This window comes from Periplaneta americana, chromosome 4 (assembly GCF_040183065.1).
Source record: "Periplaneta americana isolate PAMFEO1 chromosome 4, P.americana_PAMFEO1_priV1, whole genome shotgun sequence".
Lineage (NCBI taxonomy): Eukaryota > Metazoa > Arthropoda > Insecta > Blattodea > Blattidae > Periplaneta > Periplaneta americana.
This window is the reverse complement of record NC_091120.1, coordinates 172,133,327-172,150,773: the sequence shown is the minus strand read 5'-3', so window position 1 is coordinate 172,150,773 and position 17,447 is coordinate 172,133,327. Positions and strand designations below refer to the sequence as shown.

At 35.4% G+C, this 17,447-nt stretch overlaps 1 protein-coding gene across 5 annotated transcripts in view; it reads right to left on the bottom strand.

Annotated features, from left to right (window-relative positions):
* Positions 1-17,447, bottom strand: part of msps (msps cytoskeleton-associated protein 5) — a 107,432-nt gene that overhangs the window by 4,506 nt on the left and 85,479 nt on the right. For all 5 annotated transcript variants that reach the window (XM_069824336.1, XM_069824338.1, XM_069824339.1 and 2 more), the window contains 4 exons: positions 15,627-15,800; positions 13,200-13,325; positions 10,668-10,860; positions 5,335-5,660 (listed from right to left, as the gene is read on the bottom strand). In XM_069824336.1, coding sequence (XP_069680437.1) covers positions 5,335-5,660; positions 10,668-10,860; positions 13,200-13,325; positions 15,627-15,800 — 819 coding nt within the window. The remainder of the gene's footprint in view (positions 1-5,334; positions 5,661-10,667; positions 10,861-13,199; positions 13,326-15,626; positions 15,801-17,447) is intronic.

The following is a 17,447-nucleotide window of genomic DNA, read 5'->3' as shown; positions in this document are numbered from 1 at the left end:
AGGACAAACGGTGACAAAGGAGTACTATCACGATGTTCTCCGGCGACTCCGTGATGCAGTTCGGCGCAAAAGACCAGACATGTGGACGGCGAACAACTGGCACTTGCATCACGACAACGCCCCCGCACATTCATCCCAATTGATCCACACTTTCTTGGCCAAACATGGAATTACAACCGTTCGCCAACCTCCCTACTCTCCAGACCTGGATCCTTGCGACTTCTGGTTGTTTCCAAAATTGAAGACACCACTGAAAGGATCCCGTTTTGAGAATAGAGAAGAGATAATGCGGAACGCGACGACGGAGCTGAACACCATTACAAAAGAAGACTTCCAGAGGTGTTTCCGGCAGTGGAAGGATCGGTGGGCTAAGTGTGTGCAAGCACAAGGGGCCTACTTTGAAGGGGATTAGGGTCCCAATCCCGTCAGGTATTTGAAATATTTTTTCTGGCTAAAGGTCGGATACTTTTTAGACAGGCCTCATATTGGGCAATTGGCAGAAATTAAGTCTGACACTTTTACATACAATAATTCCATTATGGCAGACGGTACATTGTGTCATGGTACAGTTGGCACCATTGAGACTGATGGCAAATAAGCACCCTCCATAATACTGCATGTTCATGTAGCGCTATGCTCTGTAGTGTTGAGGTGAATGACCGCTATCCAGTCTATTATAAGAATGGTTCTTGTTGCTTACATCAGCTCTGAAGATACCACAGCTTTCAGTAGGTTGAGAATGTGCACCGACAGTTTATTGCGACTCTACTTGTTTAATGAATGAGAAGAAAGGAACAGTGCTACATGGGGATAATTTTGCAATACTATTATTATATTAACACAAAAACTTCTAATATACATAAATCTTACTTTATAGCATTTGTAAATTGTAAGCATCATTTACAATGCTTATATAGATTGTTTGCCCTGGTGGTAGGTATGCAACATCACCATGATGCAGATCAGCAGTTGACACTCTTCCACATTTGAAGACCTTTATCCTCTTTGCAATTGTTCGTCTAATGCTTCACATAGCTGTGCATTTTTGGTACATAAAACTGCTACTTCCAATAACAACAGTGCTTGACTTCAACTAACTTACATTGTACAATGAACGAAGTTGACAAAACACTTAAACTGAAAGCATACTCCACTAATACTTGTTCAGAAAAGAATAATTAAAATATGCCTTAATAAACCAGTTGATTACTCGTCCAAACTTTTGTTCGCGATTTTAATGTTCTGAAAATTAAATTTATTATATTGTCTTATTAAACTTCATACATAAAAATCGCAATAAATTCAAATTGTATCATCATAAATATGGAACTAAAAGATCCGATTTTATACGACTAGAGGAACCAAAGTGTTTCACAAGCACAGCTCTTAGCCATGGTACCTACTTTGGTCCAAGGTTATATAACAAAATAATTGAAAAATACCGAAATTTAGAAAATTTTAATATAAAATTAAAAATAGCATTATGAATTTAATTTTTAAAGAATATATATTGGTTTAATATGTGTATGTATTTGTATGAGTTAAATTGTTAAAATTGAAATTGTATTTTTAAAGTTAATTTATCCCTATGTTTTTCTTTCTTTTTTTTTTCCTTGACTCACTTTGAATCAAACTCAAACCACAAAAATGGATTCGGAACACCTCAAAATCTGTGCTTCAGTGGCTGACCATGGCAATATCTTTGAAAAATATTGGAGTGCAAGAGGTCAAATGACTTTATTGTGAAACGCCTGGGATTAGAAAACAACTTTTTGTCAAATAATTAAATGTTTTAAATGTTATGTTTTATTTAACGATGCTCGTAACTGCAGAGGTTATATCAGCATCGCCGGATGTGCCAGAATTTTGTCCCACAGGAGTTCTTTCACATGCCAGTAAATCTATTGACATGAGCCTGTCGCAATTAAGCACACTTAAATGCCATCGACCTGGCCCGGGATCGAACCCGCAACCTTGGGCATAGAAGGCCAGCGCTATACCAACTCGCCAACCAGGTTGTGTTAAGTATGTGTTTAGATAACTTCCTGAGCATGAGTTTTACTCCTTCAAGGAAGAATTAAGTGTATGTTTGTACATGTTATTTCACTAACAATCTGTATTCATACTACTTCTGGTGGTAACATTAAAAACATGACATATACTTTCTAACATATATAAGTATTACACATCTTTTAGGTCCCTGAAATTTTAAATGTTAAGCAAAGAAGCGAGTCACTGTCCAACTGTATGTTGTCTCCCAATCAGCTGCAGTCCTCAACCAATATCCACCTACCAATCGCCATGACACTAGAAGTACACTCAAAACTCGTGTAAATAGACCTATAATGCCAATGGTCACGAACAAAGCTAATAAAACGTTACAGACTATGTGTTTATTGTTATTATTAGAAATTATTGCCACTACACTATCACTAATGCTTTCATTGTAATTTGTTATTACAATCTCCATCCTATTATCTATCATTGTGGCTTCTATGTACTTCTATAGTTATCTTCCCACTAGAAGATGATGGTTCGACCTTTCTCTCTGAACTTTATGACTGATAGAAATGATATTCTTTTACTCTCGATCAAAACACTTTATTTTTCGTCTTCTTACACGTGCACCATAACTTACTTAAAATACTCTTTAAACTTGTGTTCCCCAATGAATGATGGGTGATTTCGAGTAGAATAAGTATTTTGCCATCGACGTTTCTTCCATCCTGCACTCAATGATGTTCCTTCAGCTCCATGTTATTTCTGTTCAGGCAAAATCCTCTCCGCTATTGTTAGATATACCTTGTTTTCCTTTGCTACTCTCTGTACCTTATTTTTTACTACTCTGCTTATTTTGTTATAGAATTTTATACATTGAGAATGATTTTCTTGTTCATTGCCTTTTAGCAGATCTGTTATATTTTAGTTTAAAAAGTATTCACGACATCCGCATACAGCTCAATTTCTTCTAAGGAACTGAGCAGTGCTCCTCCCTTTTCTACCCCAGTCCCTTTGCTTTACCCACCCCTGCACAGGACCACCATTATAAAGACTCGCTTGCTAATTGTCTCTTTCGTCACAAGTTCCAGAAAGATTTGAGAGACTTATATCTCGTGCATCAGAAGTGATGTTATACAAAACACAAGCAGGTTCAGTGGTCCAAAGCAATGATATTCACTGGTAATTTTTTTTTTTTTGCTAGCATTTAATTTTGACATTAATCCTACCTTCATAGACATCTATGACATAGTGCAGAGGGCGGCCACTAGAGGGAACCCAAGAGGTGAAACTTAAACCGAGAGGATTCATCTGACACCGGGATGGGAATCCGGCGTGGCTTAGTGGATAAAGCATCGGCATGTAGAGCTGAAAACCCTGGTTCAAATCCCGGTGCCGGAAAGAATTTTTCTCCGTTCCATTACTCTTTCATCGTATGATGATGCAGAATATCTGCATGGAAACACCATATGTACTTCGGTACATTAAAGTAATATATAAATATATTTTATTTTGAATCCGCAGTGACTAAAATACACTACCTGACAAGTTGAACGTGTACAACTTTATTGTTCCCTGAAAGAGATAGCTAACTGATTTTACCAGCAGTTTCCAAACAAGTAGAATGTTAGGACTTCAGAGAATGAATCAGAGAGTGACCAGCAAATAGGTTTATCTACTGTGCATTCAAGAGTCAGCAATGACATTCAAGATTGAATATTAAAGCTGGCAACTTCCTCCTTTTTTACCAGCATCATGTAAATGTTTATCAGCTTGCTAATTTTCCAGCCAGATTTTCGCTCCATGGAAATGTCAAGGCTGTGACAGAAGCTAGCAAGCAGTGACAAAAGCAGTACCATGTATATCGCGTGTAAAAGCTTTAAGCAAGTATACCCAAAAAATTCCTGGGTTCATATTAATTTACTACACTATTTTTTGACGTGAAATGTCTATATTCGAGGTACAAATGAGAAAATTTGTAAGCTTTGGGATGAAAAGTTAATTCTGACATCACTCGTGGTACTGTGAAAACGTAAGTGTAACATGAACTTTGTACCTCATGGTTTCCCATGCAGTTCATCTTACTCCATTATCTATTTAATGTGCTTCATATAATAGTCATGGAAATATTTTGGTATATGGGTTATGTATGTACACGAATATCACAAATAAAATACACTACAGTGTTAAAGAAAGTACAGTACATACTGGATTTCATTACTTTAATTCGAGTATAGATGTTTCACACAATTGTTTGGGATTTTCTTAAATCTTCTATCAATTTTTACTGGAATATTGTTACTTCAAGTCTTTTCCTTTATGACCTGATAGAATCTCAAAGAATTCTGTCGAGTTTTGAAAACAATTTAAGATCTAATTGGCTACCAGCTGGGGAGAAGCAATTTTAAAGATTTGTTCCAAGCTTAAGTACCTCTAATGTGTAAGGATGGGAATTTAAGAGGTGATGTTACAGGTTACACTTTATTTTGTAATGAAATTAGCCCCACACCACTATGTGACATCTGCTGTCAGCTGGTGCCCTTGCAAATACAGGAAATGTTACCAGTACAACCAAGATAATGGCAATAGTGAATAAACACGTGTCTTTATGTCTGTGTGTTCATTTTTAATCATCAAGCATAAGATAGCACCATTTATGGTTTGTATTATGAAAGAAGCCACATTACTTACAGCTGCTAACTAATGGATTAGAAAGGAAAGGAATTGCTAGGGAAAAGTGAACAGATACTGTCACATTTTTCTTAGTTTTTCCAAGACTAATTATAATGCAAAATTATAGATTTCAACACAAAATTATTGTACAATTAATAATTTTAAACTATTTTTTAACAGGTCACACAACCATGGTGTGCAACTCTCATCAATTTATTAAAGCAAATAAGAAAATTTGGGAGATTACATACCAATTTCATAACTTTCCCTCCAGAAAAATCTGCAGTGGCAACATGATTGCCTCAATAGACATTTACACTGAATTGGTATTGCATAATCTTCTATAGGTTCTTTAGGTAATCTTAATTAAGATATGGATCAAAATCATCTTCACTGTCCCAGTCTCTCAATTTTCCAATCTTGCCGCTAAATAAATATTTGAATGCAAAAGAGCAAATGGCATTGTCAACTGCTCAAATTAGATACCAACGAACATAATTTAAATAGCCTTTCTTACCTTTTTTAAAGGTGCATAATTAAAATTTCTTATGCTTTTACATGTAGTTCTTCCCTTTACTCCAGTCGTATCATTCAGACCGACAAATTTCAGTCATGAACCTTCTCATGCAATGGTTGTATGTAACAAAAACGAACACAACTAACCTCTTCGGGCCTGTCATCGAGCATAGACCTCTTGTTAAGATTCTCGTCATTTGAAATATTGTCATCTTTGTCCCGTGGGACTTGCTGTTTGGAGTCCAGTAGTAGAGATGAAGGACTGTGACCTGCTTGTTCCTGTAATGCCCGCAGCCTCTCCAGATAGTACAGAGCATTTTTTGAGCCCGAGCTAGATTCAGAGTCATCACCACCACTGTCTATTCCAATACGGGCCTTCATAGCTCGAACGTGATCCATGGACATTGGATTCGGATTATGCATATTACTTTCAACATCACCTTGAGGTGTCACCGGACTGGAATCCATTATTCCTATACAACACAAATAACCGAAGAAACTGTACATTTAAATGAATAACAACAAAATCTAAGTAAAGCGGTGTGTGTATCAAAACAGAAAACTGTAACTGAATATAAAATTACAGCAATCAAAATTAACAGACAACACAGAGTATATGGACTATTCCATCTCAAATCGACCGAAATATAGAGAAAATTGACCTTGCAATTTTTAAATGCAATGAAACTTTTTCTGTCCGTTGACAACTGTGATACAATGCTTTGTGCAAAGTTTGAGGCATCAGAACTTCATAGTGTTTAAATTAAAAATATTTAAATTTATCGTATTTTCATAAAATTAGCAACTTTAAACTGTTGTGGCTCCGAAACCCTTTCACCCAATGATCAAAATCATGGTTTATTTTGATGCTGAGAAATTAAAGTTTATATTAACATATAAACAGTTTTTCTTACTTTTTATGGAAATGGAGAAATTTAGATTTTTCTTCATTATGACGCATTTGCCCACGAAAATATATTTTAAAAATATATGGTTAGATTCCGCATTCAAAGTACAAATAAACACATATTTTTTACTGGTGCACCGTTGATAAGAAAGTATTGAAAATATCAAATAAAGAAAATAAACACGTGCGTGAACTAACCAGCTGACTGTAGGTAGTCGAGACAAGCAAGGCCAGGAGACAAACACGTGATGTGTCGTCTAGCAGTCATGGCTGGGCTAGCTTTATCACAAGTTTTCATAAACACACGAGTAAAATGACTCCCAATGCTCGCTTATCTTCAGCTCTCGGCCAGTGCGTGGAGTACTGCGCTGTTCAAGTCTAGGCATGTCAAAATAATCTATTTAATACCCTCGAAACTTATTGCCGAGCCACCAAGCAAACAATGTTGAATCCCTCTTAATAACGCAAGGTTTTTTCTCAATATTTTTTTTTTTACATTTTTACAAATGGGCAAAAAGCCTAAAAGTAAGTAAAATCAGATTATCTGTCTCTCTTTATACAATAAAAATAAGTATTACATCTTATCATAACCTACTAAATGTCAGCTTCAAAATGAGCTCCCATTCAATGTTCTGCAGTAAATGGTTCCAGAGTTCTGAGTGCTGAAAGAGGCTTGTTTTTATAAAATACGCTAAATTTGTAGCTCAATAGTACGAAAACCATTTGACTTTTGACAGCATATTTTTGAAAATGCAATCTCCTCGGCACCTTGTATAAATAGGGAAAAAATTAGAGTATTTAAAGAATGCGAGGTTTTTTACTGATCGATTTCATATGGAATAGCCCATACTGAGTATATGAAAATATCAATTTTCTAAATTAAACTAATCTCTTCTTCTAATTTTAGTTACAGAAACTGTACTGGAACTAGCCAGAAGTGCTGACTGGACAGATTTTTTTTCTTTACACATTTGCTATTATTTTCTTGCTGTAGGAAGACAATTCTCTCAAAACCATTTTCTTCACAACACATTGTTGCTTTAACTTAATTTTTCATGTGATAGTTATGCAGACAGAAGCAAGGCATACAGCCCATGCTGACAAGGAAGGCTCACCAAGTGGTAATGTATTTTCACAATTGTTCCCCCACACGTTCCATTTGAAATAAGAAATCTCCCTATAAATTTCTACATTTAAGGAGCCTAGTTTTCGAGATATAAGCTGTTCAGAGCAGAAGTGGTGTAAGTCAAAATTGGGTAATGAGGTTTAAAGTAAAAATTCTGTAAAATACAGCACAAAGTAGCAATTAATATGTCTTTCGTGCTAACCATTGATTACTAATAGTTTAAATAAATTCAATATTAATTGCTACTTTGCGCTGTATTTTACATAATGTTTATTTTAACCCTCATTACCCATTTTTGACACACCACTTCTGCTCTCAACGGCTCGTACGATTATTTTCAAATTCTTCAATCCAGAGCTGTAACAACTAATGCAAACAATGCTACGTTCTAGACATATCAGGCAATAAATCTTATCTAGCTGCATACCATACTATCAAAATCTCCTTCAATAAAATAAGTTATGAAAATGACATATCAGATATATAATATTCATGAAATTGACTATAGAACAGTCAATGAAGAAATGATAAGAAAATATAAGCATACATACCTGAAATTACTCATTATAATGATGACAGTAGTGGAAATCGTAAAAATGCTGAAAACACAGTGGAACTTTGCACCCACGAATATTTCAGAAAAAAAAAGTTTCTCACAGTTAGCTTTGGAACAGTTCTGTACATCAACACGAAAACAGAATTCTGCAGGAGTGACGAATTTATCAGGTTTGTTGTCAAGGTACCTGGCTTTATGCCAGCCTTATTTAAACATATTTATACAACTAGCAGATGAAAACTGATTGTGTTAAGGAATGCAATTTTAGCTCATTATCTCAGTGATGCAATATAATATTCATGCCAAGTAACAAAATACTATCAGAGAACTTCGGAATAAAATTTTTCCAAGGCCTAAAGCCATAAACATCAAGAGGCTGAATAATCAGAGTTGTGTGCTTTGGAACTGTCAACACTTCCACCATTTTACCTTCTGGAGTTATTCTTTCTATAGCCTGTTTACCATGGTAACTGATCCACGAGTCTACCAAAAGAATGCTACGATCAGTGACAGATGGAAAGCATACCTCTTGAAACAACTTGAAGAGGCAACTTTTCATAAGCTTCCCTGATTTTGAGGCCAATGCATAAACATTTGGGGCCTTAAACATTTTCTTCTTCACGATAGCAATGGAGATATGAGAGATATGATATGATATATATTTGTCATTAAGCACTTTCTTCCTGTGAGATGGCACTTCACATATTTGTATACAATGCCATCCACCTTATTACACAGCAAATTTATTCAAGTCATAACTTACTTCCGTCTCTTTCACTTATGTTCTCTTTAAATGTATCTTGTCACCTCTCGTTCACCGGCCTATCCATCTATATTTCCCCACTTCTCCATTGCTGACCCCCACACTTATATCCTCCCCTCACTTCACTTCGCTTCCTATTGATATCCTTGTCCCTCCCCTACTATTTTCTTGTATTTTCTCCCACTACTTCCCCACTACATCAACTTCTTAAATCATAATGTTTCTTTTTATTATTCACCTTTATTCTTTCATCACTGCTACCTGAATCCGTTCCATTTTTCTTCACTTGCCTTGTCGTTTTCCCCTGACTCTGCAACTCACGTACTCCCCTTGGAATCACCTCAAAATGCTGATTGCAGGAATTTTGACGCGTTTGTAGATTTCTGCTACGTGTTGATATTTCCTCCTCAGATGACGTCAAAGGCTTTACTCGATCGCTTGAAGTTGCTTCTTTCCGCATTCCATGTCTGTCTGATGAACTCCGTGTCGTGCTTGCCTTGCTATTTTCATGAATGTTGTCCGAACTGATATAATTTCCAATGCTCCTCGATACTAATAATGGAGATATGAGTATATGAATGTCAAGCGATTGTTTTGAAAAATCTTATCTGAAAGGCTAGGCTTTCTCCAGATGTAGAGATTTATAGAGAGATTTCTTATTTCAAATGAATATGGGGAACAATCGTGAAAATACATTATCACTTGATGAGCCTTCCTTGTGAGATTGTAATACTTGAATAGTGTGTGCTTGAAACAGTGATCCACAGGTCATTTGCCTATCTGAGTGACAAGTTGTGGAGAGGGTAGCTTTGGTTGTTGAGTTGAAGGAAAGCAATGTCGAGATAAGAGGTAGTATGGTTACCATTCTGATCACCTGATATGACTAGACCTTGCCTGGAATTTCTCTCTCTCACCCTCCTTCCTCATACTGAAATATATTTCAATGATACATGCAGGCAAAACAATCATGTTCAAGTTTAAAATTTACAGCAGATCTTCGGGAATAATGAATGAAAATTGAATCACATAGACAATCATCCTACCTTCTTGCATTAAATTATTTTTTATAGCAAGACTTTTCTGACATTTTAAATTTATAAAATATTTTACATATTTACGCAAAATACGAATATCGAATTGAATTTAATGCAGTCTGTGCAAGATAGCCAATAGAAATATGACACTTCCTATACCAACATTTCAAAATTTAACCATAGTTATGACAGCATTATACAAGGGCTATTCAGAAATCAACTTCCAATTGGCTACAAAAAAAAACACACAAACAATGTTACAAACTATTTATTGCCTGGAAAACGTTCCTGGATAGTGACACTATTTTTCAACATAGTCTCCATACATATTCAAACATTTGTCATAGCGTGGGACTAGCTTGTGTATTCCTTCTTCATAAAAGGACGCCACCTGTGTACTCAGCCAGGTTTCCACTCTGTCCATGAGCTCCTCGTTTTCAGAGAGTTCAGAAATTGTGAAACTACGTCTTCCATGCACAGTTTGTTCCATTTGTCACAAGCGAATGACGTCGTTGACTTCCCTCATTGTGCACATCTTCACGCCCATTCTTAAATTTTCTGCACCAGTTCCGTACAGCATTATTACTCATAATGTTGCCACAAACACGACACAATCGACAATGAATCTCAGCAGCGTTCACTCCTTCTGCGTGAAGAAATCGAATAACTGAACGGACCTCACAACTCACAGGACGAGTAATAAAAGCGTCCATTATCAACAGCTGTTTCTCACAGACTATTGAACTGAAATGAGTGCGCGATGCATGGGAGCATTATCACGTCTATACTCGTGGCTACTGCGCAAGCGCCATCTTCCTGTAATGATCTAGCAATCCACAATCGACGATCGGAAGTTGATTTCTGAATAGCCCTAGTATTAGAATTTCAGAAGGAAAACTGCTTAAAATCACAAACCTATTGCCAATAGAAAATAAATCAAGCTTCACTGATTTAAGATTTTACTTCCCTTTTTCGTCACTGTCCCTGTATTCTCATTTTCATAAACGTATGTAATGGTGATAAAGTGCAAATATTATTCTACTTCTATTAACTCCTAAGGAAATAAATTTAAATAAAGCTCTCATGCAACATACCTAACGAGCTGATACTAGATGCTTGAGATTGAATTCCATGCATCCCGTGTTCTCCAGCTCTTTTCCTGTCCATGTCAATAGTCTGTAGGCCTCTCTCAATGTAATCTTGGAAAAATTGTGAAGATTTTCGAAGAAAAGGGTCTATGTCAGCTTCTGGATGTTGCTGTTTGAAGTCATATAAAAGTGACAAGCCCTGAAAAAAATATATGACAATCTAATAAATAGGTAATTGTTACAGAATGGATTTAAATATAGAAACATTAATAAATCATTCATTACAGATATATCATGGTTAGTATCTGTCAGTCAAATGATCCACATTATCGAAACACTTGAAAAAGTGTTAATACAAGTTATTGTTCGTCTACTGCAGTATGTACACAGTATCTTTTCTGTGTCGTCTTCAAAGCAATTCTGGGATGATTGCAATTTTCAACCATGACAAGATGTATGTCATAGTAGTCTGACCGGTGAAAAATGTTCTAAATTCTTGCTAGCCGTCAGTGCATTCATATTCTTCACTTGTACGTTCGTGAATGTGGTTTACTTCTGCAGTTGTCTTTTCCGTTCATGTAATTTCTAAATAATCACTTCCACAGTCTATTCACTGTCTTTTAATCCTCAGATCAACAAATACACGTGTATACTTCCTTGCTATTGGTACAATGATTTCTATGAACAACTCTCTAACATGTCATGTCATCTAGGGTTCGCTTATTCGCGGATGATTGTATGGTATACAGGGAAATAAAAAGTTATGAAGATACTACTCTTCTTCAGAATGACCTCAATAGAATAAACGATTGGGCAATAGCCAACAAAATGAAAATAAAGTCTCTAAAGAGCAAAGCCATCAGCTTTACAAGGAAAAGAAATAAAATAATCGCATCGTATGCGTTAGGGGTGAAAGCATTCCGGAAGTTAAATGTAAATACCTCGGAATAACATTTAGCAGCGATCTCGGCTGGGGGGAACACGTTACAGACACAGTGGGAAAAGCATGGAGAGCGTTACATTTTGTGATGAGGGGTACTAAGAAAAGGCTCTGATAAATCCAAAGAGATTGCATATAAATCACTAGTACGTCCAGTAATGGAATATGGTGGTGCATGTTGGGATCCTTACAGATTAGAACATATTAAGACACTGGAAAAGATTAAAAAACGGGCTCTCAAGTGTTGTCGGAAAAATTCACCATTAAAATGGGACACACTCACGGACAGGAGAACGCGAATTCGATTATGCGCACTGTTCAAAACGTACAGAGGTGAGCCTGCCTGGAGAGAAATAAAAAATAGGTTGCAGCCGCCAAATTACTCTTCAAGGAACGACCACTCATATAAACTGAGGGAAAGAAGGCAGAGGACAGACACTGGAAAGTTTTCTTTTCTCAATCGTACTATCAGGGACTGGAATGCTTTACCTGCAGACTTACTGAAGGCTTTACCAACAACCAAAAATGTATTTAAAAATAGGCTTAAGGACTTTACTAATAGACGATAATTATACACAGTATTTAAAGGGTGTAATTGATATTTTGTTATTGAAGTGTTGTATCAGTGAAGAATTATATTGTGTCAGTGAAGTGTGTTGAGTAAGTGAAACGTGTTCCTGTCAGTGAAGCTTCATAGTTTATAGTGGCAGTCCAAAGTATTTGAACAGTGAAATGTTTTTGATGTGTTAGTGAAATCAGGATAGAATCAGTGAAATGTGTCGTAGTTCCAGTGCAGTGAGTGAGTTGACAGTGAAATGAGTGTAGTGTTGGAAGGTACTTTTGCAGATATGAACATATCATACTCGTGGGTTTTAGTTCGAACTTAGGTTTAAGATACAAATTAGATTTATTTCAAATGTTATTTAAGTGATCGTGCTTCATTTAATTTAGGATGTTCCCTGTTGTTATTATTATTATTATTATTATTATTATTATTATAAATTAGTGTTAGTATAATTATTAGTATTATTAATTGTGTTTATTATTGTCATTATTGAGTGTAATTAGTTACCATTGCCACCGGGTATATACCCATTGCAGTGTGAATAAATACATACATACATACATACATACATACATACAAGAGTAATTCCATAATATATGTTTTGCGTGAAGTATGTACTTATTCATATTTCCACAGATAAATATATTTTACAGTAAAACCTCTGTTAACGGAAATAAAGAGGGCTGATCCCATTTTAAGTAAACAAAATTTCGTGTAATAAATGCATATCTGTTTTAGAGTTAAAAAGTTAGAAACTGACTCTCAAGTTGTGTACATGAAAGCATCACTTATATTAATAAAAAAATATATATATTATTACCATAATTATTTCTGAAGCTTTCAAGTTGCTTGCATGAGCTTTCTCCTCTCTCGCAAAGTTGTCACTCACAAGTACACTAAAAAAAGAAGAGAGCAGAAAGCTCATGCAAGAAAAAAAATTGATATATCACATGTAGTACGTACAGTATTACCAACTCTAACTATTGAGTCACCACTTCTTTAAGAAAAAATATGCCATCGTTCATTTACACACCTCTTTTGTCTGATCCTTAGATCCTATTTTCTTAAATATTTCAGAGAGAAGCTCATGCGTAGTCTTTGAAAGTCTATGTTGTGATTTAGACTCTTTCTTTGGTGGACTTGATTCTTGCTTCACAGTCTGTAACAGTATGTAAAATTCACTTCAGTATCAAAGAAAATGTTCATTTTCAGTCACAAAATCTCAACAAATACAGGCTATAATTTACCTCTGTTACTTTCAGGATGAAACATGCACATTATTCAAAACAAATTTTTATTCTTATACATAGAACTATGTAAGCAATTGTATTCAATTAGAATTGGAGTCTGGCTGGGCGGAAGAGAAGGCCTACTGGCCTTAGCTCTGTCAGATTAAGTAAATAAATTATTATTAGAACCTCAGTTATTCAAAATGTATTAATTTTACTTTCAGTGTAATTTTATGCAGGTGTTGAAATATCAATCCCCTAACTGCCCATTGTGCAACTCAAATCAAGAAATGGATTCGGAACACTTCAAAATCTGTGCTTCAGTGGCTGACCATGATAATATCTTTGAAAAATATTGGAGTGCAAGAGTTCAAGTGACTTTATTGTCAAACACCTGGCATTAGAAAACAACTTTCAGTGTAATTGCAAAAATAATTTTTTTCCTTCTTGGCCCATGTCACATGCTATATTATATAACTTTTATTGTGAAATAGGTTGTTGGTGAGCCATTATGTGACTGAAATATGATAAAAGGAATTAATTATAAAATATAACATATTCACTATATATTTACTGAAGCAGGATCAACTTGCCAATGTTTCTTCTACATTAAGCATCAGAATAAAACCACAAACTTTGATAAAGAAATTGAAGGATCCCTACAGATATCAAAATCAGTTTACAGGGTACATAGATCATTGTACTTAAGATATAAAGGCCACTATTTAGCTAATAATATACTCCAAGCCAGTGGTTCCCAAACTTTGACTCACAAACCCCTTTCACAATGACATGAATTTGGCAAACTCCTTACTAATACAAATAATATTTAGCGACTTTAAATTAACTTAAAGTAGTTGTAGCTACAGTGAAAAGACCCACCTTACGATTCCCCTCCAAAAATGACGCAATAATGCTTACAATAGCGAGACTACATACAGTAAGTTAAAATAATTATACATATTACCGGTACTTTACATTTGAAACATTAAAACCAAAATTAAATAGGTAAGTTAATCATACAATAGCGCATTTTCCTATCCTTAAAGTCACTTTATTACAGTTCACACACTTTAATTTAAACATACACTGAGAATTACTCTATTGATATTATTGAAATGTTTTATGTAGTGACAGAATTTCATGCGGGCTTATGTTGCAGGGTAGTCGCAATATTTTAAATTTCTCTCTTAACCTAAACATTTTCATTACAGAATTACTCACCTCTTCTTTTGAAATTCGATTAGATGGACGCACCTACTTTCGATGGCACAGAGCTTTGAAGCCAGAAAAAGAGAAGTTAAAGGAAACCTCACATCACTTTCAGCACAAAGTCTATCAGAATTTATTTCTTAGATATGGATATGAAGAAGAAAAAGATCTCTCGCACGAGAGGAAGGGAGGGAGAGGGGGAGGGAGGGAGGGAGAGAGAGAGAGAGAGAATGTATGCGCATGTATATGTGTAAAATTAAGACACTATTTCTCTCTCATTAAAGTAAATTTCTACGCATCTCTCACTTTATTTCGCATGTTAGTGACTCCAAGATCCAAAATAAAAGTAACTTCAGTAAAAGTATTTAAACATAACAATGATGAAGAGGTCACTTGCACTGCACACTACAGTGAGACATTTTCTGTCCTTGTCGCACATTTATCTGCTGTCTCTTTCACTTATGCACCATGTATCAACACCATTCTGCTGCCATCACCCTATTGGCTTAGGTCATATGCCTTTTTATTCAGGAAGCACTATACAATCTTACTTAGTAAAAAAAATTCTATTAAGGTACCACAGTACTATTCCAAACAAATGCTAACAGCAAAGTGAACTTTACATAAAAATAAACAAAGTTGAGAGTGATTCTGCTTCCCCCCCCCCCTCCCTAGGCAAGGTCCTCGAAAAAGCAGTCTTCTTCTTATCCAATTGTCGACTTAATGGTCACAAGAAATACAATAATTAAAAGAAATGAACTTATTTTAATAACACCTACTAAATGATAGAACCTAGTGTGATTGTTCTTCTAAATTACATCTTTACTAGTAATAACATTTTGATATGCTATGCTAATACAATTTAATGATTGATTCTTTGCTAACATCAAATTAAACTCACTTCTAGACTGACAGTACACAGAGTTTATTTACAAGTGTAGTATAATACATCATTAGAATGGGATTATTAATATCTTGGCTTTGTACATGCAGGCAGCAGCTTTAACATCTCGACCAACCTTGATCAGCTTCATAAGATAGGTCTGCAACTCCGATTCATTAAGGTTATCAATTCTACTGAGATGCAGTAAGATTCTGTTGCCTTTTATCTTTGTCATACAGTGGAGAATTGTCTTTATTGTCCTCACAGGAGTATCTGATTGGCGTTTCTTCCATGATGATGAAGGGAAATCCTGTATAAAGGAAAGTATATTTCATTTTCATCTGTATTTTACTAAACATAGGTACCACAAAGCATGGTTAAACCAAACCCATTTCACCTAGAACTGAAACGAATGTTGGTTGGTTTGAACTATGCTGCGTCAGTAACAATAACTGAAGAGTGTTTCTTCAAAACTCGATAGAAGACAAATTTTGAGAAAATGAGTTATACAGGGTGGGTTAAAAGTCACTTTCCCCAGACACTTCCTTACATTTAATTACATTCAATTTACATTTGACTACACATTTCTTTACAGAATCTGTTCAAAATGGAGGCCCTGTTTTTCAATACACAATTCACTAGATTACCAGGAAACAATTGGCATTCATACAGTCCTTTCTGTAGATTGAAAACTCAAAAAAGTTTCATATCCATTGTTCAAGAATTAAAACAGAAAATCAATATCCTGAATTTAAAAGAAAACCTACAAATTAAACCAAACCCTTTAACTCTATTAAATATGGAATATAATCTAAATTTAACAGAAGAAATACTGAAATCAGAAGTAAACACTGAAATACTAAAACAATTGTCTTTAGAGACAATTAATATTAAATACCCTCCACAAAACTGGCTTCATTTATACACTGACGGATCCTTGATCTCCAGAGAACAAGGTGCTGGTGCAGGGGTTACGTGCTGTCTCTTCTCACTTTATAGATCTCTTGGGTATGGAACAACAAGTTTTGATGGAGAAATCATTGCAATAAGTGAAAGTCTCAGGAATCTTCTATGCCACATCAGTAAATTTAAAAATGCAGTTATATTGTCAGACTCCAAAGCAGCTATTCTATCAATAGTCTCTAAACACACACCTTCATCTCAAACAGCAGAAATAACTAAAATGCTCTCTCAATTAATATCACTCAATAAAAGAATTGTATTCCAATGGATGCCATCCCATTGTGGAATCCTGGGAAACGAGAATGCGGATGCTTTAGCAAAGAATGGCAGCACTGCTACTTAACAGACCTGTTACTAAATCTACATATTACTCTGTGAAAAGATTTATTAAATCTACATACTTAGACTTCAACAAACAACATTTGATAACACAATCCCAAGGGAAAAAATGGAACTCTCTGCATCAAAATCCACAGTTAATTCCCAATTTACCACGAAAATCGTCTGTAGCTGCATTTAGATTGGCAACAGGCCATGAATGTTTGGCCAAACACCTGCACAGAATTGCAATATATATGTCCCCTAACTGCCCATTGTATAACTCAAACCGAGAAATGGATTCGGAACACCTCAAAATCTGTGCTTCAGTGGCTGGCCATGATAATATCTTTGAAAAATATTGGAGTGCAAGAGGTCAAATGAATTTATTGTCAAACGCCTGGCATTAGAAAACAACAACATTTAATTAAATTCAATTTACATTTGACTACACATTTCTTGACATTTTGTTCAAAATGGAGGCCCTGTTTCTTAATACACAATTCACAATGCTTAGACACTGATTTACAGATAGCAGAACATAACTCACGATTTTCATCGATTTTCACGAATGACTACTCGATCATCTGTCCCAACTGATGCAGATCCTGATGTTTCCAAGCAAAAACATCATTTTTCATCACCAATGCTGTGTTCATACTATCCTTCCATCATT